Consider the following 24,309-nt stretch of genomic DNA (forward strand, 5'->3'; position numbering starts at 1 on the left):
AGTGCAAGCAAGATTTGGACCATGATCATGCAACTTCTCGTAATTTTTGTGTGATCCGAATGTTGAGGAAACTCCCTGTTCAATAGATATATTTTCCGAAGTAAACCGTCAGACAACACACCAACGCCCGGAAAAAGAAAAAAAAATGGATCCGCTTCCGAGTAAATGCACAAACCGCCCATGTTTCGCTTCCAAGAACCCAACCGAAAGATGTTAATGCATGCGTAACTTTCGTTTCTCTTCCCCATCTCGAGTGTTTTCCTTCCCATTCTTTCCTTCCAGTCTTGGCTTCGACGTTGTGTAAACCGAAAAAAAACACCGACCTTCAAAACGCTTATCTTCGCATGGATACCACCTCAGTGACTCGGCGTAAGCATCCGACATGCCTCTTCCTGTGGGGGAACAGCAAGATGCCTAAACCAACTCTTCTTCCTCCTCCTCCGCTAGTCCGCGATATTTCATCTCCACCACCCAACGGTCCTCAAAGTCGATGCCCCTACGCATCTTCGTCCCTGCCTTCTTCCACATAGCAGGGCCAAGACCCAGATCCACCAGGTAGAGTTTCCACTCCAGCACGGCATCATCTGGCAACGAGGTATCCCCGCCAGCCAGCACCGTATCCCCATCATCGTTCTCCGCCACCATCAGAGCCTCGAGCAGTCCACGCTTGGGCGCACCAACGGCAACAACGTAGCGCGGCTTGACATACAACTTGTTACCATCAACAACGCTAACCTTGCCTGTCGATGGGTCGATACCTGTGGGAATATCAACTGCAAGGGCAAATGCCTCATTACGGTTAGCCCACTCGATAAGCTCGTAAACCGTCGCCTGGTCACCGTTTCTCAGTTCATCAAAAGAAATGGCCAGGCCCAGCAACGCGTCGATAATGAGCATAATAGGAGCCGGGTTAGCAAGGCTACTGAGTGACGAGCGAGGTGTGTCGATTGTCAGCATAGGAATACTGATCTTGCGAAGGTGCTCAAAAAAGTCGCTCTTGGAGAAGATGCGTCCGCCCATGTTCTTGTAGAGGCGAACTTGCTGGCGCATGTCTTCGAGGAGATCACGCTCACCACGCTCAAGGCCAACCACGCACACGATCACGCTGATGTTCTTGTTGCGAAGATGCCGGGCGGCAGCAACAGCCCGGATACCAGATTTGTTGTTGCCGGCAAGTACAACAACTGTCGGTGGCGGCGGGTTACCGGACGTGGGATCGACGATGCTCGAGTGGCGCACCTTGATAGCCGGGTCTGAGAGCGCTGTAAGCGTCACCTCTGCAATGCCACGTCCGGCATTCTCGGTCATCATCTCCTCTGTAAGGCCAATCTCGTTGTGTGCAATGTTCTCTAGGTTGAGCATTTGCAGAGCCGAGACGGGCTCGATCTTGCGATTCGACGGAAGCACGTAAAGGCCCTGCGGACTTGCTGCAACCGTTGTCGCCGGTTGCTTCTTCTTGTCAACGACAGCTGCCCTCGCTGAGAGCCGACTACTCGGCCGACTGCCCTTAGCTGATAGGGTGCGGTAGTGGCTTACACCAGATGAATTCACTCTGCTCAAAGGGTGCGCCGCCGGGACGCCGCTCGCCTTACGGGAATTCGACCTCCGGTTAGATGCCACCTTGCTGTCCCCTCGGCGTGACCCTTGCCTGCTTGCTTGATCTCTCCCACTCAGTCGATCGGCTCCGTTGATCACCCCATCATCAGCTTCACTGTTCCAGAAGTCATTGGATGTCTCCTTGACGATCAGCTTCGGCTTCAGTATGGTAGATGGCATGTCGAGAACGTTCTCCGAATGGTGCAGGTTCTTGCCACCGGCGGTGCCAGGTTTGTGCTTGGGTACACGATTGTGCGATACCAGGCGGTCGGCCTCGTCAATTAGATCGTCTTTGCGCATTTGTTCAAACAAATCTTGCTTATTGAACTTGGCGAGACCAGATTCAAAGTCAAAATCGCCGGCTTCTTGCACATCAGTGACATCTTCCGAAGCCCAACCGTTGTCGTTTGCTCCTCGCATCTTCTTCAGAGAATTGAAGGGCTGGAAGGAGGAGGTACTCTGCAAAATAGGCGTCTGTCTCCAGCCTTTGCCCTTTGTAGTTGCGCGAGAGACCTGCGGAGACGCCTCTGAGTCTTCCTGTAGCCCACTTCTCGAGTTGTTTCCAGTCCTGCGTGGCCGTCTGTTCTTTTTCTTCTGAGCGGCTGCGGCTGCTTGTTGCGAGCTGGCATCGGGTGCAAGGTCTTCGTCCGCAGACTCTTGGGTGCTGGTTTGAGCGTCCAGTTCCAGGCGTCTCAGCCTATCTACTACAGGGAGAGTCGGGGTGGCAGTCCCGGATGGGATGGGTACAGCATTATTCGACGGAACAACAGCCGGAGTCGGGTCTCTCTTCTCACTCGTGTTAGGTTGGTGACGGGAGGTATCCGACGCATGACCTGACAGAGAGCCAGGGCGCTTCCCAACAGATAGAATGGCGGGATCCACAAAGGCTGCTGGCTTAGTCGGCGGCGGCGGTTGAGCAACAGGCGGAGCGACCTGCGGAATGGCATGGGGGACGGCGTGAGGAGGTGGGATGACGTGAGGAGGGGGCACCGGAGGGGGCACGGCGGTTTGGGGAGAAGGATCTTCGCGCAAGTAGACAATGTCGACAATGTTCGAGGAGAGAATGGAGACTCTCGGCTCCCACCGGTTGTTGTCGACATTCCAAACTGAGAAAAGAGATTCACGTTAGCAAGGCGAACCTCGAAAGACAGGAGGAAGAAAAAGGGAATGAACAAACCATTGGTCAGGGTCAAGCCGTGTCCAGCCTGCACTTCGCTGACAGTGCCCTTCAGTCTCGCCGGCGGATTACGCATCGTCACCAACATGGGAAGACCGATGAACGAGTCCTCCGCCATGGTTGCGAACTGTCCGAGGATGACGATATAGACAAAGGGACGGTTCCGGGTGGGTAGATAGTAAGAGGTGTGATGAATTGATGTGTAGTAGTCGATGAACAGACTATGAACAACAACGAAACGAGCAGGGTCGGCTGGTTACTCGAGGCGTGCGATCTCGTCGGATCCGTCCTTTGCTGTCTGGCTGCAATGCGACAGCCGACAACGGTGGATGCGGTGCGGTGTGTGGGGTGCAGCTCTGGACCCGGTGCCTTCTGGACACTTGAGATGGCGAAGGGACGCGCGACGAAACTGGATCGATGTCGGGGCAGTGGTTACCTCTACGCTTCGAGCACTGGAGTGGAAGGAGACGACTCGAGTCGTCGTGAAGTCGGGTGATGGAATCGTGCCAGAGACTGGGAAGGTGCCGGTCCGTCGCCCGGCGATTTTGGTGCCAAGTGGAAGAAGGTCGCGCGTCCTGGCTTCAGTTCCCCCTTCCACTTTTTACTTTATCGATAACAGCCGGTTTTGGTGGTGAAGGGAAGGGAGCTGCACAGGTACGACAAAGCTTGGCAACCGCCAGCGGTGTACCGGCACTGCGCGTCTTGTTCGTGAAATACAGTGTGAAATTCTATACCCGGTACGAGTGCACGTGAATTCTTACCCGAATGAGCCGTGCAACTGTGCCGATACAGAACAGTAAATCATAAAACACGGCACTGTAAGTAGCCACACACGAAGTGCCCGCAGTACTTGGATAATGCAGCGATCTACCACGAACCTTCTCGGCGTCGAGTCACTTCATCAACGTCTGTCCAATCTCAAAAGGGGAGTTGAGAGCACGAGGCAATAAGAGACAAGACCCTGACAGGGGACGGGGCCAAATGCAGGTGGGCGGCCGAATGAAGAGGGAAAACATGAGTGTCGGTGTTTCACAACTATGTATGTATGTACACCAGTAAAAATAAACCCCTGCAGTTGCAACTCAATTCCGGCAACGATTCTTCTTGCAACCAAAAGCAGGAGTTCAGGCCACTACTTACTACAAAGCCCCTGACCCTAAATTATTTATCAAAGCATGGCCTCCAAAGTTGAAAATGCCAACACCTTGTGTGCAAAGGAGGTTGGTCCTTTGTAGCTGACCTTCAGCCTTGTGGTCACTTTGGATAATTGGTTATGTTGGCAAAATGTCTAAAGAGGTTGTCTCTAAGTAGAGGGATAATGCCACGCGAGCCTAGATCTACAGGTACCGCTATATGTGCCTGCTGATCTTTCCTACAACAATTTTTTTTTTTTTTTGACAATTGGGGATGACGGAGAGGAGATATACCTCGCCATGATCCGATATCTGCCGGCTTGCTATCTGCTGCTGTCCGCACACTTCCGTTCATTCGAGACCATCTAGGTCTATGGGCTGTGAGTGGTTGTCCCAGCCCCCAAAGTACCAGCTCACCTGGGGCAACCTTTTTCCCTGAATATGTCCACCTTACCGATACATAAACCAAAGCCAATCCTCGGCTCAACGACCTTGACGCCACCCAAAATAACAGTCAACTCAACCATAACACCGCCTGATGCTGCCATAATCATGTCCCTTCCATCTTGTTTTATTAACCTTATTCGCTAAAGTCGACCATCAACCATATCCTGCCATCCTCTCCTCTTCGTCCTCGATGTCAATCACCTCTCTTCTCTGCTGCTGCTGCTTTGTAATAGCCTGGGCGACAGATGGAGTCTTGTACGCAAACTTGGTGATGGACTGGTCCACCTTCGTTCGTTTCATCACTGCCGACTCGGCGCTGTAAAGCTTGTTGTAGAAGCTGACGACCCTCGGGTGCGCCATGACCTTGTCCTTCTGGAAGCGGAGCACCTGCAGACCCTGCTGCGTGGTAGCTCTACTGAGCGCGACGTATGCCTGTCCCTTTTCAAAAACCCTGCCGAGGTCGACCTTGACGCGTTCAAGCGTTTGGCCCTGCGCTTTATGGATCGACAGAGCCCATGCAAGAATCAGGGGAAGCTGCTTTCGAGAAGCCTGGACCTCGCCAGTAGGAAGTTCCACCTTCCAGTCCTCCGGCTGACACAGGATGTCTCTCCTGGTCCCATCGACGGCGTGGAATCGCACCAACGGATACTCTGTGTTGTCGCCTTTCTCAATAGCTGCATTGGAAAGCGCGCTGGTGAAGGCCTTGATTCTTCTCTTCTTGTCCAGATCCTCATCGTCGTCAAAGTCACTGCCAGCTTTCAGCTCAAATGTTGCTTCGTTCATGAAACCAACGACAGTCCCGAGGGAACCGTTCACGAGCGTCTCGTCCATATTCTTGATGAGCATGACCTGGGCATCCTTCTTTAACTCTATTACGGGAGGAGCCATCATGTTGGCAAGAAGTTTTTCGCGGACCGCCGGCTCACCGGTATCGTACGCTTCGTAGCGGTAGATTTTGCCCTTCAAGGCAGCGAGTCGTTGTCTGTTCGAATTCTCGACTTCATTTCTCGTCGGGAACAGTTCTGTTACTTCAAGCCCGTCATCAAAGGCTAGAGGTCTGCTAAGTTGTTGGAAATTTTTGACGGTCCTGTCACTGATCCTTCCCAACCGCATCTCGTTGAGCATCTCTGCAAATTCTAAAGGCTGTTAGCCGCATGTTGGACTTGATATCCCAGAGTTGAACTGCTTACCAGGATCTCTCTGACGGAACACTTCAGTCAACCCAATGGTATGGTCGATGGACATGTTCCATGTTGCTGCATCAAAGGCAAACTTGACATCCCTCTGCTTGTTCAGATCTTTGTCCAGTACAGGAGGCAGCTGGAAGAAATCACCAGTGATGACCAGCTGAATACCACCCCAAGGCCTGCCATTGTTGCGGATAATTCTACCGATTTGGGACAGCTTATCAAAAAGCTCACCGTCAACCATGGAAATCTCATCGATGATGAGAACCTTGGTCTTGAGCCATCGGGTTTTGGCCTTTTGATTGCGCCTGATTTTCTTGACGAGCGTTTGGATATCCTCCTTGCCGAGACCGATGCCAGCGAAGCTGTGCAATGTCATGCCGCCAATATTACACGCTGCAAGGCCGGTCGAAGCTGTAACCGCTACTCTTTCCGGCTCCCGAGCAAACTTCTTTTTGAGTTCTGAAATGATCGCTCTCATCAGCACCGACTTTCCTGTGCCAGCCGGACCTGTGAAGAAGACACTCTGCCCCTTTTCTACCACCAAGCTCTTCACGTGAAGCTGCTCGCCGCTCAATGTAATGGCTGACGCCTTGCTAAGATGGGACGAAACAACCTTCTTGATTTCGTCCATGGGTATTTCCGTCTTGGGAGCGACCGAGGAAGACTTTTGCCTGTCTTTGAGCTGCTTCTTCTGTTCCTTGACCGCGCTTGCCGTAGTGTTCCATAGCATGGACCCCTTGGGCTTCGATTCCGGCGTGGGAGCATATCCGCTCTTCTCTAGTGGGTATTTTTCGGCATGTTTCCAGTCCTCCTCCTTTGATTCTGCTTCCATCGTCCAAGGTAGTTCGCGCTTTGGTTTCTTCACAGCGGCGGGCGGTTCGAAATCGAAGTCGTCGTCTTGCAGGCGGGCGTGTTTCGTGTTGGTATTGGGAGGGGGATTCAGCTCGCGCTTGGGGGGTTGAAGATGGGATGGCGACGACTCCGGCCAAGAAAGAACACTGGTATGAGTCCCTGACGGGGGCTCGCGGAACCGAGATTCTTTCACTTCCTCCTCCTGCTGCTTTTGCAACTCCCGATGTTGTTCGAGGCTTATTCGCCCAGTTGGGAGGACTGGCAAGGCGGATGGGGCTTCGAAGTCCAAATCGAGGTTCTCGTCATCGCTGAAGTCGTCATCCTCAATGTATACCGACGAAGTTAAATCATGCTGAGGTCGCCTTGTCGATTGCATGGAAACTTCGATCACATCTGGGGTATCATTGAAGGAGTCAGAAGCGTTGTAGAGCGACGCAAACGCTCTGCCACTGCCGCTGCTGCCGTAGTTGGGAGGTGGTCGCGGAGCACTATTCGCGGGTCGAGTCGTCAACGGGTCGGTAGTCGCTGAAGGTCTTGAACTGGCGGAAATGGCACCGCTAGAGGTACCACCGAACCCGGGCTTCTTGAACATGTCGGCGACGGATGATGTCCTGGACTGGGAGCCGACTGAGGGGGCGCGTGCGGGACTGCTAGAAGGAAAGAGTTGCTGCTTCAGGGAAGCGTTGTTGCTTATTGACGAAGCACCGGGCTTCGACTTGTTATTGTTGTTGTTGGCCTCGGCGGCCTTTGCTTGGACTGCCCTGCCAAACATGATGTCTTCGTCGTGGAGTGCTTCGAGTGGGAAGGCGGCACACTTGGGGGCAGAGTTGTGTACATGGGCTCGCAGAGGTGCGCGGTGCACGAGAACGGCTTGGAAGGTTGACCAGTTCGGGGAAAGGTTCAGGTTGATGGTGGCCCGGTGCAGGAGCAGGTGGTGACCGGCAAGCAGCCCAGTCTTCATACAGCTTTCGACCCCTCAGAGGGACAGGACCACCACTTGTCGAGTGCTAAAGTATCGTTGTACGCTAATTTCACGATTAACCCTTTCGGTCGAGTTGGCGTAAAGTCTTGGCTCGGATTGGATCATTAAATTCCAGTTGTCATCGTGCATTTGACAAAAAAATGGCACACCATAGCGATACCAGGTAACGCGTTCGTCTGGGAAAATCGCGTTCGTTTGATTTTCCACTAAACGCGGAGGACCGTGCACGGGGCGATAGGAAGCGGAATCAGACAATGTGAGGGGCTCGAGGCGGGGGGTTCCCCTGCAATTTGTTTGCAGTGCCCCTGGCGCTTTTGGGGGGCAACGAACCATGGCAACCACGGTGAAGACCCAGCGACCAAAACATGACATCCAAGAATTGCAACCATCCTCACCTCGGTGAGAACACCAAAAGGTACCCGCGAAACATGGGGTAGCCATGTCTTTAACTGCTAACATCCACACCACCTGTGTGCGATTACGATGACGTATGCCACCAGGCCGAGATATTCATGGGGTTTGTGCAAGTTTGGTTTCCTCACCTTCAATGAAGGACCTGTGATGGAACATTTCCAACCACTCTGACATGATGTTTTCTCCCCTCTCCTGTTGTACACCGGCCAGAGACCAGAGTAGGGCAAAGAGATTGTGGACCATTCTGCCAGTCTATCATTTTGCTCATATTCTAAGTAAGAGATAAATGCTGCCCTCAATATATCTAATAGATCCGGAAATACACATAGGTGCAGATGCACAAATGTGATCGTCATCCGTCCCCTAGAAATATATATACTGCATAGTACACTACATACATACCGTTACCTACCAACAGTCGGAAAACCTGAGGGATACAGAACCCAAACTGGCGGGCCTTTAAGAAAGAAACAATCCCCGATCCGCGTGACGGCCCGTATTGCTACACTGACCTATTCTAGAACATTTTCCTGTGAGCACGTCTTGGTGGGCGTTTCCTGTTGGGTTCCCGTAGATTTCCCTTTCGGACAAATCTCACTCATCACGGCAATGTTGTGTTGCTTGTCGGACATGCCGCAGCATCAAAAAGCGGTGGTCGAGGAATATTTCAGGGACGATCCGGCCACCGCCAAAAGACAGTTTCCAGTCACTGCTAGTACGTATGTATAAAGTGCCGTCGATTCGTCGACCCAGCTTGTAGGACCCCGTTGTGGAACCATATTAGCGCACCGGCCCATGGTTGAGATTCTCCCCTTCCCAAGGTTAGCAGTTGGTCACACGTACATATGAAAAAGAGAGATATCTTTGCTTCTCTTCTTTCTGCTCATTTTAGATGCATGAATCAAATGGCGCAAGACTGAATCGATCCGCAAAGCCAAACAGGGATTTCTCTCAACCTCCCACGCCTCCACCGTATCACACAGCTCCGGGTTCTTTTTCTTTCTTTCTTGTTGGCCGAGGATATGCATTCCATGTGATGCCAATGCTTGGCTCGGTAATCACGGTCGCGGATAGGTTCTTGGAAATGAGCTTGAGCATGAGTCAAGAAAAAGCTTTCCGTTGAGAAGCTTTTCAATAAGAGGCTGGACGTGCTGGGCAGTGGCTGAGGTAGTGTATTTTGGGCCCAAAACCTGACAGTTGATTTGGATCTAGGATCGTGGCTTCGATTTGATATAGTGTATTGAATATACGTAGACTTACACGCAAGGCACCATGTTGGAGTTCGAGTCCGAGTCAGATATGTTAAACCCAATACCAAAACGTCAAGGTGTACGTAAGTGCAGTGGTGATGAGCTTGCCGGTTTCCGACACTGTGTTCGTAAATGTACTAGTGTATGCAGGCAGGTTGTCGACGGACTAGAGTCGGACAGCGGTCGGATGGTGTCGTGCCGATTACCACTACGTAAGCACTGTGTATCTTCAGCCTCCTTTACCGTACATCCAGCTACAGTACCACACCCATGCCACCCGGCTCGGCAATCCTTAGCCTTATCTTGAGAAGCTTCCATGGCGATCGAGACTGGTCGTTGTGCGGTACCTGGGATGGGAGGTGAGAGAAGAGGCGTGATATACATATGGGAATGCCCATCAGTCACGCCAAAGAAGAAAGAGGGGACCGCCGCAAACGTGGATCTGGATGTCATGACCAGGCAGTGCAGGGTTCGTCCATCGTCACATCCAAACACAAGACCGCTATTTCGAGATGCCGTCCCTTGAACTTTGTGTTTTTCCTACAAGGCCGAAGGATAGGAAGACTCTCGTGACCCCCGTGTTGTTGCAATGTACAAAGACCCTAGATGGAATATATGTATATGCAGAATGCAGCCTTCATACAGAAGTGAATACCACAGATCTCCTACCAACCCCCGCAGACCCATCCGAGCTGTCTCATCATCACACTTCAGTTCTCCCGTGGGGTGCATGCTGTTCTCTGTACATGGACATGATGGTCGCTGTGAGATGGAAGCAGGAGGTTGGTTCCCGTCCCCATGGAAGTCCCTTTCTGCCTTGGTGCACGATGCCCCACCTGTATCCAGCTTTTGCAGCGCGGCGGGTAGCCATAGCTGGGGAACGCTCCACCAAGCCCACGACACGATTGGTTTTTGTCTCGACCGCCAAGGTTCTCTTGACGGTATCGGTCCCAGTCGGGATCGGGCACGTCCACTTACAAGTTGTTTAAACCACATGCGTTTGGTACTGTGCGCGCAGACCGATGCCCGTGGCGCAGACGCCTTCCTCTCCATGACGGGCCATGGGTGATGGATCATGTCCTGCCACCTAGACTAGGCAAATGTTGCCAAAGAAAATCTGCCTCTCTTGGCAGCAGATGTTCTGAACTCTGCCAGGTTCTCCAGGACTTTTTATCTTGTGCCATTCCCGCCCCTCTGCCGTCGTCCCGTCCCAGCCTGCTTCAATGTTGACCTTTCATTCATCACTTCTTTCCTTCCTTTTTCTTTTCGGGTTCGGAAGTCCTGCGCGGTGTTCATTGTCGATCACTGTTGTCCGCCGCCTCAAAGCATCACTCATTGGCACCTTTTAGTGGCACCGTTTACGACTATCACCCAGACCTACGACTACTACACCATTCCAGTACCATAAGTTGAATTGCGACTGGTAACGAAAAAAGAAGGATTTTCTGCCTGTTACGGTCCTGTCACTCAGTTGCGACTGTCGTCGAGTCTGGCTACCACGCCCGGCAGCAATTGCGACGACAACGCGACTTACGGTTTCGACCAAAGCGCTACTTCCTGCACAAAGTGACGTCGCCCGCTGCTGTTCTATTTGGCTTGGCGCTCGAGATCGAATTCGACCGAAGGGCGAGTGGTGCAGTGGGAACTCAGAGGAAGGGGGACAAACGCCACCTTGCAAAGCACAAACAACAGCGATCCCCAACTACAGCCCGGCGAGATTGTTCGGCTTCTCTTCCGCCTTCGCTTTTCGATCCCCGATATCCTTCAACTGTCGCTTAGCAACCCTTGGTCGTCACAGCTTCCTAAACACTACGCCACATAGCTCCGTTGGCTTTCCGCTCCTATCCGGGTTACCAAGTTGGCTGGAACAGCGTTTGTGGTCTGTCTTGGATCTTATTTTAAGAAACGAAACACAAACCCACTCGGTTCAGATACACAACAGCAGGGCTGAGGCTGAGCCAGGATCCGCCTGCGCGCACCACTAGGTCATCATCGGGCAACGGGCGAGAATACCGACCGACCGGGACATTGGGGATCCCGCAGCTTAGAAAGAGGGAAACGAAACAAGAAGCAGAGGTCTCGTTCGCGATTAAAAGGTATCGCAGGGCCATCCCGTTCCGTTAGCTCAGACACCTTGGACCCTGTTCCTGTGAAAAGCTACGGGCCACCAGCCTCCTCGGCCCCACATCAAAACGAAAGGAGGAACAGGTCAAATTTCCCTGTTTCTGGGCATCAGGTTAGAGTTACTCGCTTCTTTCGACTCTTCGCCTTTTGGTCTTGCTTATCAACAGTACATCCATTCGACTTTTGCGCCGACTGCTTGCGGAGCACACGACAACTACCGGGTTTACTTACGGCTTGTCCGTACAAGCCACGACAGGATGGCGTGGGACAAGCTTTCCATCACCAGGCCCCACCTGGTGTACATTATCCTGGGCGGCTTCACCTCTCTGTTCATGCTGTGTTCCTCCATCATCAAGGAGCGCATGTACATTGGTGAAGCTACCGTGGCCACTCTCTGCGGCCTCATCTTTGGCCCTCATGCTGCCGGGCTTATAGACCCTATCGAGTGGGGTAATATAGATATCGTCACGATCGAGTTCTCTCGCCTCGTTCTCGTCGTCCAATGTTTCGCCGTCGGAGTCGAATTGCCAAAGTTCTACATGGAAAAGCACTGGAGATCCGTCACATTCCTCCTTATTCCTGTCATGCTCTGGGGCTGGCTGATCACCAGCCTTTTTGTCTGGTGGCTGATTCCACCCCTGAGCTGGCTCGATAGTCTGGTTGTTGCTGCCTGTGTTACGGCTACGGATCCTGTCCTCGCTTCATCTGTTGTCGGTAAGGGCAAGTTCGCAAAGAGAGTGCCCAAGCATTTGCGAGATCTGCTCTCTGCCGAATCCGGCTGCAACGATGGCATGGCTTTCCCCTTCGTCTACCTTTCTCTTTACCTCATTCTAGATCACCGTGAGGCCCGAGACGTATCATTTCATTGGATCGTCTTCACCATTCTCTACGAGTGCGTTTTCGGCGCCATCTTTGGCTTCATGGTCGGCTATATCGCACGCCACGGTATCAAGTATGCAGAGAGACATGAGCTGATCGACCGAGAGAGTTTCCTCGTCTTCTACTTTGTCCTGGCCCTCTTTTGCGCTGGGTCTGGTAGCATCCTAGGCGTAGATGATCTTCTTGTCGGCTTCGCTGCCGGCGTCGGTTTCTCCAATGACGGTTGGTTCACAAACAAGACGGAGGAATCCCACGTATCCAACGTTATTGATTTGCTCATCAACTTGGCATACTTTGTCTACCTCGGCACCATCATTCCTTGGGAGCAGTTCAACAACTTCGACATCGGACTGGGCGCTTGGCGCTTGGTCGTTCTCGCCATCATGGTCATTCTCTTTAGACGAATCCCCATTATGATGGCTCTAAAACCACTGATACCCGACATCAAGACATGGCGCGAGGCTTTGTTTGCTGGTCACTTCGGTCCCATTGGCGTTGGTGCCATCTTTGTCGCCATTCTGGCGCGCGCTGAGCTGGAGCATGAGGATCCTGTCCCCCTTGCCGATATCTCCAACATCAACCCGAACAATCCGCACTTCCACCTGATTCGACTGGTGTGGCCCATTGTTACCTTCTTGGTAGTGTCTTCGATCATCGTCCATGGCTCATCAGTCGCCGTGTTTACGCTCGGCAAGCACATCAACACTCTTACCATCACCATGTCATACACGCAAGCCAATGAAGACGGACCTTCCTGGATGAACCGCTTGCCCCGCATCACTTCGGTTTCCCGCTCTCAAGCTAGGAACATGTCGGATACCGAAGATGATATGAAGATGCCTGAATTTCCCCCCGGCACATTGCCCCCTACTGGTCTTCCAGGTACGTTTTTGCGTCGCCAGAAGGAAGAGGATAAAGGTACCGGGCGTCACGCGGGAAGTCGATCATCATCGGCCAACGGCCGGCGTCGAAGAAAGAGATGGGATGACGGGATCGGACCCGGAGGCCCTATCAGCCAGTCAGCAATCTTCCCCCAGCGCCGAAGCCAAAGCGAACAGGCGATTGCTTCGCCGCACGATGAGATGTCTCTCGAGCCATCTGACACTGCGCGGTTGTCACCTTCGGATGCCTTGACTACGCGCCGCCGCTCGGTAAGAAAAAGTGAAAAGGAGAGATCATCTGATGAAACCGCCTCCCCTTACGAACCGAGCCCCACATCTGAACAGAGGGATCAGGAACTTGAATACTATGACGAGGGCGACCATGTCATTGTGGAGGATCGCGAAGGAAATGTTCTGGCTGTGGAATCCCCAGCTACGGGCGAAGGCCAGAATCCAGTGGAGGCTCTCAAGGAGAAGCTTGAGGCTGAGGCTGGGCCCTCAGGCTGGAGCTATGATGCCTTGAAGAAGAAGATTCAGAACTGGCGTGATGAAGAAGCGGCAAAGCGCAAGGAGAAGGAGAAGTCCACTAGGAGAAGTGAACCGGCCAGAGCGTACCAGTTTGGTACAACGGTTAGTACCGCTGATGCATTCCCTTTTCGCTCATTCAACTAACCTTTCATGCAGATTATTGTCGAAAACGAAGATGGCGAGGTTCTCAAGAAATATGAACTGCCTTCAGAGAAACCAGAAAACGATTTTGTTTCCCAGAGCTTGAAGTACATGGGTATCAAGGCTGGGGACAAGGCACAGGTCGCAGGAGGTACAGCCGGTGGCGAGGGCTCGGCCACTAGGCCGTCCAAACCAACCAAACGCCCTACATGGGCTTCGGCCGTGGTTGGTGGCGGCGATGCATCGAAAAAGAAGAATGCGGTGGAGGAACAAGAAGAGGACGACCGTCATATACGCTTCACTATTGGTGGTGTTGGCCAACGCATGAACAAGGAGGACTTCATCCGGGAGATGCAGAAGTTGGACAAGAGTACGCGCAAGGAGATTGTGGACCAGTCCAACGCATCGAGCGCTGTCAAGAGTCTAGCCAAAGCGGACCTTACGCCTAAGCAGCTACAGCAACCGCAGCAGCAGCAACCGCAGCCGGTACAGCGCAGAGGATCTCCCGCTGGATCTGTCAAGTCCAGCCACAGCAAGGATAGCCTCACAAGACAAGGGCGTCCTGAGAAGTCGGAGATGATGAGCGGAGGTAGCAATGCTGAACGCAGCGAATCACCATCGATCTCGAGGTCAAGGTCGAGGTCGAGGTCGAGGTCGCCATCGCCTCTCACGGCAGAGGGCGGATCAGCAGCTCCAAGCAGAGACGTTCCAGAAACAGCAGCAGAGCGGAGACGTAGGCTGGCGGTGCTCCAGAGCGTTGGAGATGACGGAGAAGGGGAACAGGGTGAGACACCAGCGGAAAGACGGCGCAGAGAAGCTGCTCTGGGCATGTTTCCGGGCGCAGCTGAGGACGAGGATAGCGAGGATGATGATACCCCCAGGATCCCGCCACCGAGGAGAGGGATCAGGTTCGCGGAGCCGACCAGGCGAGTGACATGAGTTAAATGATTGACTGACTTAGTGAATAATGTTTGGTATGAGGACTGAGCATGAATGGGTTCTGTATATGTGTCTACGGACGATAAACTGGAAGAGTAATGAGATGCAGCGAGTTGTTTGAGTTTTTGATGTTTATTCTTTTAGATAGATATTTTGAGCGAGAAGTGTACATGTAGCGCCGGCAGTACCAAGGATGGCATTGACAATGTTGGTTGACTGGAATATGACCATGTGCGTGGTTGCGTGAACTCGAAAAACATAGTTGGTTTTGGGATCCATCTCCTTGACAACGATTACATTGCACATCTTACCATCACTGCAGTGGTGGGAAAAGGGGGGGAAGTTGGAAAATCTGGGGAAGTACATGTGCTATGTACCTAACTGCTGAATCCTCGGTCCCGTGACTGAACCGTACCTGATATGGCTTAGCGCCCGATAAGAAAACTCGTCATGGTCGGTGCGATTCGAGGTCCAATCCAACTTTTTGAAACTCTCAGGTCACTGTCCACTGTCCAGCAGAGTTGCCCGTCAAAAAGCAGGTTGTTTTGCTCACACGCTGTGCCTGTATCCACTTATCCGATTTCTCCGATTTCTCAATTGCAACAGACATCCACAAAGCCGATAACATTACCTCGATTCCATACCTGTCGGGCCCAAGTCATTACTACCACCACCACCACCAACGATAGTCCTTCTACCTATTCCACCACCCACCCACATAATCCAAAATGGTTCAGCTTACCGAGGTCGAAGACGAGCACTTCCAGCAGCCGCAGGTCGGCCCTGAGGAGGATGACGAGGATTTCACTGACACTGGTGAGTGAAGCTTTCCTCTACTGTCGAGGACAAAGAAAGAGAGGAGTCTCGGGCTGGAGGGGTTATAAGGACTTGTACGACTACGTCACTGTCGCCATCACCAAATACCCATGGCATCCCGACGCCGTCCATCCTAAGTCATGCTACCGTGACGCCCACGCCAAAACGACGACCTATCAGACGCAGTTGCCAGCCAACATCGATATACCTACACATACACACACACACACGTCTTCCTTTAACATACAATGATATACTTGAGTCCTATCAGTCCAACAATCACGCGCCATACTGCCACCCTCCAATATAGCCTCAACATCTCTAGCCCGAGTCCTCTCGATACAACACATTGCCACCATGGGCCTGTTCTCCTCTTGAGTCTAGACAGGTAGTCGGAACGACAAGGCCAAACCCACTAACCCCACGCCTCTACACATAAACAGACTCCGAGATCTCCGTCGACTCCGACTACGAGTCCCAAGAGACCTTCACCGACCGCCTGTACGCCCTGCGCGACATGGTCAGCCCCACCACGCGCGGCTGGTTCTACCACAAGTACTCCACCACCACCAACTTTGTCAAGTCGACACTCTCCTTCGCCGGCCGCGCCGCCTGGGCCGTTTCTGTTTCGGGACTGCTGATCGGCGTCCCCTTCGCCATTGCCTTCGCCGAGGACCAGAACTACGCCGCTATGGAGCAGGAGGCGCGCATGCGCGAGCTTGGCTCTGATGTTCTCACTGCTGGTGGTGAGGGACAGGCTGGTACGGCCGAGAAGACCTTGGCTGCTATCGGTGGCGAGGGGGCTAGGCCTGCGCTCTAAAGAGGGAAGCAGCGAGTCTTGGTGTGGAAAATGAAAAACGAAGATGAGCGAGGGATGGATGGTTGTTGTGAACCGGGAGATGTGAAGGGGAGAGAGGGATGGCTGGTGAAAGGGCGGCGGGCTGGAAACCAGCGTTTCCAAAATGGAGAACCGTTGGGGTTAGAAAAAAGAACCCCGAGTTCTCTCCGGCGGAGGCCTTGAACGGATACACCTAACCAGCACCCGGTTTCACAACTTGACGCAGTCTGATCTGACAAGACCGGCCAATGGAACGATACCTACGGAATCCCGTTTTTGGGCGCGAAGAATAGAAGAAGGCCAGCATCGTTAACCAGCTTACGATGATTATCTCGCCATCCCTCGCATTTGGCGTTTCCCATCTGTCGAAATTCCACTCACTTCTCCCCGCTCAAACACACCGCCACACATTGTATATTATCTGTTTGGTACTTTTGGGTTGTCCGCCACTTTGCATGGTCGTTGTAATGGTATTCTTTAGAAGCGTACCGCGGGAATGAAGGGAGCCAAAAAAGGATTCGGGGGGAGAGAGATAGAGCATTTATAATTCCCCAACGACATGTTTATGATGAACAACACCCGTATCCACTTATTGTACAAAAAGTAAGACGAAGCAAAATCATCTTGATGAAGAGTCCATTCATCCGTATCATCCGTTGCCAGTACTGGTTGTCTTATTTCTGGTGCGCCGTAATATTTGTAGCCTGGGCTCCGCGTACAGTTACGCAGAACAAGCCGGTAGGACTCCCGAACGAGTGTAAGCAGTAATGAGCCAGGATTTTACAAGGTTCTCGTAGAAGACATGACTGACACTGCATTCCACACTCACTGTGCTAAAAGTGAATATGTATTCAACATCCTGTCACGAGGACTTGGGACAGGAGGCGGACTCTTTTTAACCGCAGACAAAACTCGATCATGATTGTGGATTTCAACCCTTTCTCTCTTCCTTTTCTTGTGGATTATCAGTTATTATCATTATCATTGAGATATACCGAACATGTCCTCAATCTGTTGTGGACTGAGGAAGTAGCACGATGGATCCAACCGTAACATAAGCTACCAAACCGTCACTAAACAACTAGGAAAGAAATTGCCAACCGACCGAAACGTGACATGCTTCTCCTAAAAGGGGGAAAAAGAGAAAAAGGAAAAACAAAAAAAAGGAAAAAAAGAGAGAGAGAGAAAAAAAGAAAAGAGAAGGAAAAAAATTATGATGAAAGAGAAAGAAGAAAAAAGAAGAAGAAAAAGAAAAAGAACAAGGGGACGTTTCTGACAGACCAGATGTCATCTAGCGGTTGTTGTTACATCCTGTCATGGAGGTCATTCGAACTATCCCGCCAACCAAGCCATATATGTCCTCGTGCAAAAGGATAGATACAAAGTGAATGAACGAGTCTTGTCACACCTTGCCTGCCAAGTGGATTGCTTATATTATCTGTAGTATAATTATGGTTGTTAACGGTGGCTGTGTGGACGTGACAGTTACGAGACAGTGAACTCTAGTTATCCAAACGACACTTGTCATCTCCCCCGGTGCGGTACATAACCTATCTCTGCGACTTGTTACAACTTCTGCAAGCTGACCTCGTCCCAGACCAATTCGCAGTTGGCCGTTTATCCTCCCCTTCCTACCCACACACACACCCCAACATCAAGGGCAACATAAAGCTAATATAACTGGTATGCACACTCACTCTATGGCCATGTCACACAGGTTGCCAGTCCTATGATAAAAGTCCACATAAAGGTCAAGCGCTGAAACAATTTGTATATTAGACTTATACGAGAGAAGAACCGGGGGGGAATCTTGACTATATACACAGACAGACAGATGGATAGATAGATAGATATAGGCAGATGGAATTTTCAAGATCCACAAGAAAAAAAAAAAAAAAAATACAGGCAAGGGAAAGAAAGAGTGCATGTAATAAGCGAATGTGACATAGTAATAATGTGTTTGAGTTCAGTTTGTTTTGTTTGGGTGATGTTATGTGCAAAGTGTGATGGAACACAGTGACCGATAGGCTGGTGAAGGTTGTTGGATGGATTTCCTGAATCCATTTTTCTCTACCTACCCATCTCGTCCGTGTGTCCATGTTGTCCAACAACGTAAAGAGGATGTCTGTGTGTTGTATGCGAAGAAGAAGTTGAATAGGGAATAAAGGGGTTAGTCGTCGGACTAAGTAGAGGGGTAGTTCAAATTTCAACGCTTTTTTTTTTCTCTTCTTTTGTGGTTTCCTCGGTCTTTCCAATTTTGATTTGTTTTGGTAGTCCAGTTTCATTGTCCAAAGCTGATATGACTCTTGTGAGCATCTTGGAGTGCTGTGTTTCATTTCTCGTTAGTTACTTTTGTTCACGTATACCCGGCAGCGTCATAAGAGGAGAGAAACTTACTCTTCAAAACAGTGAGCTGACCGGTCCTATCTCCACAGGCAATCTGCAGCCCGCTGCCCTCCTTAAAATCAAGAACTACGCTGTTAGGCAACTCTTGCATCTCCATTTCCGGCTCATAGGGCATCTTGAACTCGCTCATGTGAAATCGCTTTACGGCCTGGGCCTGGAGCGAGGCCGAGAGATTCTGCGCAGGGCTCAGGATGAGAAAGCCGTGGCTGTCGAGGCACGCGGTCCGACGCTTCCAGAGGAGAGTGTCGGGGAACTGGACGTTCACATCGCCCATGAAACATACGATTGTCGGGGGCTGAGGCTGCGAGGCTGGCTGGGGTGGTTCCTGCACCTGCGGTTGAGGTGCTGACGTTTGGGCCTGGCGGGAAGGCTGAGGAGGCGTTCTGTGTTGTTGGGGGATAACTGTCCGTACTTCAGGCGGAGACATTGGGTTCTTCCCCGCGGGCTGAACTTCAGGGACATCCTCCTCGACAAGAGTGGGCGAGATGTTGGGCGCGCCGTTCTTGCGGTTAGGGACGATGTTGGACAGGCGGCGCATAAAGCGCGACGCACGACTTCCATCCTTCTTGCCACTGGACGGACTGAGAGTAGAATCAGCGTTTGAGTGGCTAGATCCAAGTCGTCCCTCATCTTCCGCATGATAAGGGGAGCCGTGCTCGATTGACGATGCTTTGCTGCCAGCACTGTCACGGCGAGACGACTTGAATGACTGGGCGGGCTGGACCGTCGATTGGCGAGATGGCGATCGAGGCGACGCAAGACCGGCGGGTAGCTCATCCGATGATGGGCCCTTACCAAGCCGGTCCTTCATGAACTCCTTGACGACCGCCATGGAAGAGCGTCTCGTTGAGCTGGCGTCGTCCTCCGCCGCTACACTCTCTGGCCCTTCCTTCCTCGAGAAAGCACGCTGTTCCTCGGATTGAGACTGGTACACTGGCGCGGTTTGCGACGGGGCGGAACGATCACCGGACTGCGTATCTAGCGGGGACTGCTTTAGTTCTAAGCGCACAAAATCCGCTGGGTCAGCCTTCTTCGAGTCTGGGGCTTTTGGGTAAGGCTGTTTGTATGGATCTATTCGGACTATGCGGGCGGTCACTTGAACCGGATCAGGCCGGCCCCTTGGTACGGCTCCCCCCTCAAATATGGAAAGTCGATTCTTTACGGATCCGGACCTACCAATCTGCGACTGCGGATTTGCTGACGTCCTGGCTTCCGTGGTGGATGGTGATCTATCGGCGACGGATGGTGATCTCGACGGTGTCTCACGCAAACTGGGTTTCCGAACTGCGAAGAAAGTAGTAGCAGGTCGCTCTTTCGGAGCGGGGTCCGGCGGCCCAGCAGGGGCGCCGGACAACGTCTGGAGTGCCTTGATTCGCTGCGAAATGCTCGAGCCAATCTTGCCGGTTACTGGCTTTATGTCTTGTTGTCCCATTTTCTGGAGGAACCCAGCACTGGTCGAGAGAGACCTGGACGTGCCAGCTTGGACATTCGCAGGCGAAAGCAACGTGTTCCTAACCGGACTGGATACCGTCCTCGAGAATCGCGGTGCGGATGAACCAGTCTCGATCATCGAATTTCTCTTGTATGACACGTCACCGGGGGACAATGAGCCAGGTGACTTTGACGCGGTGATCGGCTTGGCTCCTTGTACGGTTGCCGACTGCAACTCATCCATAAGCCTGTCGTCATCCGAAAGGCTGACCACCGATAACCGCTTGTCCCTGTCAACTCCATCGTAGTCTGGTCGAAGAGGCTCAAATGCAGACTTTGGCCTCGCTTGCGGAGTCTGGACAGCCGACGATTCCCTCCTCTCTGGAACCTCAGATTGCCCTTCCTGAGAAGACACGTTATCTCCAGGCACGTCACCCTGGCCTGGCGTGATGATTTCTGGAACTTCCTGGCTAGGCTCATCGGCCAAATGCTTGCTGTTTCGAGTCGAAGAATTGGAATTCGGTATTGGGAATTCAGGCAATGGTGATCCGTGGTCCTCGGCATCTGTGGCTGCAGCAGAGTTGTCGACTTCCGGGGTGGTTCCCTCTTTCGCTTCTGGGGAAATTGCTGCTTGGTTGTCTGCATCTCCATCTGCATTGCGTGATGCGTCGTTTGCTCCCGAGGACTTGGATATCGGCAAAGCCGGTGCCAAAGCCGCACCTCCTGCCTTCCCTGCCGCAGCATTCTCAACCACAGCCACAGGCGTCCCAATCGTTTCTTCCTGGCTGTTATCGGCTTGTGAGTCTGCCTTAGTTTCCGCCGCTAGCTCCTCCTGCTTTTCGACATCCTCCACTGACTGCGCGGGAGGCGCATCAGTCCGATCTTCAGTAGGTGCAGCTGCACTCATAGTTGCAGGCTGTTCGAGCAATGTTGGCGCGCCTTCGAGGCTCTGTTCCTTGTCGGCGAGAACGGTTTCATCTGTAGATTCCAAAAGAGAGGAAGCTTGCGTAGATTCGCTCAGATCTGATGAGGTCGCAACAGTTGCTATGGGTGAGGTTGGGTGAGAATCCGTGCGCATATCAACTGGCGAATGATCGCCAGCGGCCTCCCTGTCCACTCCCGAGTTGCCCTGGAAAGTGGTTATTAAGGGGTTGTGCAAAGATTGGGCTTCAGCATCGGCGGGCCCCTGATTAGCGCTCTCGAGGGCCACCAGTGTTGTTGTGGCGTCTGAGAGTGGTTCTGAGATTTGGAGTGAGTGGGAGCTTGGCGCAGAAGGCGCTTCGCCAGCACCTCCAGTAGGATTTTTTGGCGTGGAATTCGAACTCATCATCTTCTTTTTCTCCCTCAGTTTCATCGCCTTCAGTAGCCGTGCCTTTTCAGGTGTTATGGCGGTCTGCTTGGCTGGCGGCGGCGGGGCCGATGTGGGGATTTCTAGCTTAATAGGGGATGTCGGGGCCACCTCATCCTCCACTCCACCACTAGAAATAGGCCGAGCAGATTCAGTTTCAGTGACCTTGGCAGCAGCCAGATCCGCTGTCGAATCGGTTGCCAGGGATTTGTTCTCTGCGTCTTCCTTGATTGTCGACGACTCTAGCCCGTCTTCATCCTGTTCTTCGGCTCGGCTCTTCTTGTTCAAGGCTTTGTGAACCTTGAGGCCTACGGGGATCGTTGAGACCGGCCTGTTCTCTCCAGTTCCAGAAGTTCCTGTTCGCGGTCGCCCGACACTATCCACCGAAGGCCTGGGTCCAAGCTTTACGCGCGGCTTATAAGTGCCGTAACCGTAATAATCATTTTGGCGAGAGCGAGATGAGTGCGAGGACATGCGCCTTGCCGAGTCATCCATCATACTTGTGGGCGACGAGGGTCGCAAAACTCCGGCTAGAGAACGGGCATCGGCGTCATGTATGGTGTCTGGGTTGCTGGCGAGGTCCGGGTCCCTTGAAACACCACTCAAGGGATCTTCCCGGTTCCGTCCCTCCTCGTCCGCTACTGATTCCGCCTCTGTCTCTCTTCGCTCTTGTTCTTCCTCCTCGGAAGCTTCCTCCAACAGCCTTTCGCGAAGGGAATCTGTGATGGACGAGGCGGAAGCAGTCGACGTATGCAACGAGCATGCGGCTGAGAGCTTGGTGTCCTTGAGCTCAGATGCGGAGGCGATCGAGAACTCGGCATCGTAGGGTGAAAGGAATTCGCAAATGGCGTTGAAGTGAACAGTTACTCGAGCTAAAACACGATTAGCAAGCTAGGTAAGTCTTTCTTCCCTTCAGGTAACATTATTACATGGTTATCCCAGGGGCAGATGAAAGAGAAACACGAACCTTGAACCAGCCTCGAGCAACCCTCAGGCAGGTATTTGAGGATGACATTGCGGCGCCTATATCGCATATAGCCGTACAATGGCGACTTATCCTCATACTCGGCGATCGCATTTCGTATCTCGACGATACCGCCGGTGCCCTGTCCTAGCAACTCGAGCTCATCACGACTGGCATATTTTAGGAGAAACCTGGGCGCGGTGGCAGGCCCCGTGTTAGCGAATCGACGACGCTAGTTTGCGGCGCAGGGAAAAGCAAACCAAAACAAGAAAACAACAAAGTTTTAGGATCGATGGAAGCCAGGCGGCGCTTTGCAACCACAGAAAGCAGGATGAAAGAAGGAGAAAGGACAGCACGGCAGCAGGACTTACCATCCTCCAGGCTCGACAAGCGCAACCTCGTGGGCTTCCTTGACTGCGGGATTGTCCAACCCATTCAACGACATGTCTGGTTATCTCTGGCTTGGCTTTCGTTGCGCAGTGACTTTGTTGGCCAACGTTCCTCGTCACAACTGCAGGTCGGTCGGTACGATTGGTTGGCTTCTCGAGATCGAACAAGTCGGCACTAGATATCGTTGGCGCCGATGTGGGTATGCGAAAGGGCGCTCAAGCTCTGTATGTGTACTCTAATGTGGTGTGTGCACTTGAATGCTGCTGCGAGACGGGAGAGCGGCGGGCGGCAGCGATGTACCAGCAGTTTTAGATCTTCTAGACCACCTCGGGGGTGCTTGGACTGATGTACCTCTACAGACCTGACGGGCAGGAGGTAGGTACGGGTACAGCAGACGACGTATCCGGGCGCCGGGCTCGGGTGCGTGAGTACGTGACGAGTAGGCAAAGGTCAGTTATGTGGTTGTGGATGGATGATCGTGCAGGTTTCGTCCGGGGTCTCCTTGGTTGAACCGAGCTTCTCTTCATGAAGCACCTTCCTAACTCAAAAACTTGTCATAGGGTCCTGTGTCGCTCGGACGGTGAGAAACGCGGGGAGCTGCCCTGTCTTTGATGCTCCGGGCAAACGAACATGAAACCGGGGGTGGTCGCGCGAGCGTTGCAGCCGATGTCAGGCTCGGGCGGTGGTCAGTGAGCTTGTGAGGCGCCAGACAGGAAGTAGTTCGTGGGTAGGTAGTATGTATGCGCAAGGTTCAGTCGTTTCGTTATGTTCCTAGAGCAATGAGCCTTTTTTTGGGTTGGTGGTAGTCTACTGGGTCGAAAGGTAAGTATCGAAAGCTCGAAAGCAGGCCAGTCCAACAAGAATCGATCGCAAGTCGGCTCCGACCGAGGTGGAGCTTGAAGACTCTCCCAGGTAAAAAAAAGCAATGACGTCGAAACAACCTTTTTCTCTGTAGGTCGCCCAACAAGTCTAAAAATAATGATGCCGGTAATGAAGGTGAAGAAGTGAAGGCAGAGATTGCAAATTAGCCTGTCAGCGGGTAGAGTTGGGCACCCAGACGAGCCAAAGAGCTAAAGCGAAAGAAAAGGGCCAAACAGAAAGTGAAGTCTGCGCAGAGTCGCGATTTGTGTCCCTTCACAACCTAAGCTTGTGCGCGACAACTCTGGAGTTCTCGGAGCAACCGCAAAGACCACACCAACAGTACGGCAGAGCAACTTGCATGAACTGAACGAATGAAGGAATATGTTAAACTAATTGCGGTGGGGGTAGGATGTACCCAATAGCCGAGCGGTAACGAAAAGAATGGATAGTGTTGAATTGACGCGATGCGATGCGACTGATGAGAATGAATGACTGTGGGCAAGGTATCGATGCGCTTTTCTGCTTTGTAAATTGTAAAGGGAGCGCCTAGGCTGGGGACGGGGGAATTTGATCGTGAACTGAACCTTCCTTTGGGCGCGCACGACGGACGGGTACCTGGCGACTACCGGCGACTAGCGTCCAGCGCCCGGGGAAGCCATGCATGCGTGTCGCAACATGGTTGCAAGATCCAATTCCACCACTGCAGGGTCACCAGGGTCTAA

General features: G+C 52.5%; 5 protein-coding genes across 6 annotated transcripts; 2 read left to right on the top strand and 3 right to left on the bottom strand.

Moving 5' to 3' along the window:
- Positions 1-16: 16 nt before the first annotated feature.
- On the bottom strand, positions 17-3,339 carry NCU00427 (hypothetical protein). The gene is made up of 2 exons (XM_951598.2): positions 2,774-3,339; positions 17-2,702 (listed from the first exon to the last, which is right to left on the bottom strand). The coding sequence occupies exons 1-2, from the start codon at positions 2,889-2,891 to the stop codon at positions 415-417; spliced, it is 2,406 nt and encodes an 801-aa protein (XP_956691.1). The 5' UTR covers positions 2,892-3,339; the 3' UTR covers positions 17-414.
- A 710-nt stretch (positions 3,340-4,049) lies between these two features.
- NCU00428 (DNA repair and recombination protein pif1) lies at positions 4,050-7,533 on the bottom strand. Its single transcript, XM_951599.3, has 2 exons — positions 5,544-7,533; positions 4,050-5,489 (listed from the first exon to the last, which is right to left on the bottom strand). Exons 1-2 carry the CDS (start codon positions 7,354-7,356, stop codon positions 4,507-4,509), a joined length of 2,796 nt encoding a protein of 931 aa, XP_956692.2. The 5' UTR covers positions 7,357-7,533; the 3' UTR covers positions 4,050-4,506.
- Positions 7,534-10,152: 2,619 nt separating this feature from the next.
- On the top strand, positions 10,153-14,806 carry NCU00430 (Na(+)/H(+) antiporter 2). The gene is made up of 2 exons (XM_951601.3): positions 10,153-13,555; positions 13,610-14,806. Exons 1-2 carry the CDS (start codon positions 11,423-11,425, stop codon positions 14,531-14,533), a joined length of 3,057 nt encoding a protein of 1,018 aa, XP_956694.3. The 5' UTR covers positions 10,153-11,422; the 3' UTR covers positions 14,534-14,806.
- A 217-nt stretch (positions 14,807-15,023) lies between these two features.
- tom22 (translocase of mitochondrial outer membrane 22) lies at positions 15,024-16,835 on the top strand. Its single transcript, XM_951602.2, has 2 exons — positions 15,024-15,349; positions 15,793-16,835. Exons 1-2 carry the CDS (start codon positions 15,262-15,264, stop codon positions 16,167-16,169), a joined length of 465 nt encoding a protein of 154 aa, XP_956695.1. The 5' UTR covers positions 15,024-15,261; the 3' UTR covers positions 16,170-16,835.
- A 1,104-nt stretch (positions 16,836-17,939) lies between these two features.
- NCU00432 lies at positions 17,940-24,122 on the bottom strand. Of its 2 annotated transcripts, none has more exons than XM_011395541.1 (5): positions 22,708-24,122; positions 22,340-22,527; positions 19,770-22,244; positions 18,585-19,571; positions 17,940-18,512 (listed from the first exon to the last, which is right to left on the bottom strand). In XM_011395541.1, the coding sequence occupies exons 1-5, from the start codon at positions 22,779-22,781 to the stop codon at positions 18,469-18,471; spliced, it is 3,768 nt and encodes a 1,255-aa protein (XP_011393843.1). In that variant the 5' UTR covers positions 22,782-24,122; the 3' UTR covers positions 17,940-18,468. The 2 variants fall into 2 exon arrangements, with proteins under 2 accessions (XP_011393843.1, XP_011393842.1); XM_011395540.1 differs by having other exon boundaries at positions 18,585-19,592.
- Positions 24,123-24,309: the final 187 nt, after the last annotated feature.

The sequence above is a fragment of the Neurospora crassa genome, linkage group III, assembly GCF_000182925.2.
Source record: "Neurospora crassa OR74A linkage group III, whole genome shotgun sequence".
Taxonomy (NCBI): Eukaryota; Fungi; Ascomycota; class Sordariomycetes; order Sordariales; family Sordariaceae; genus Neurospora; species Neurospora crassa.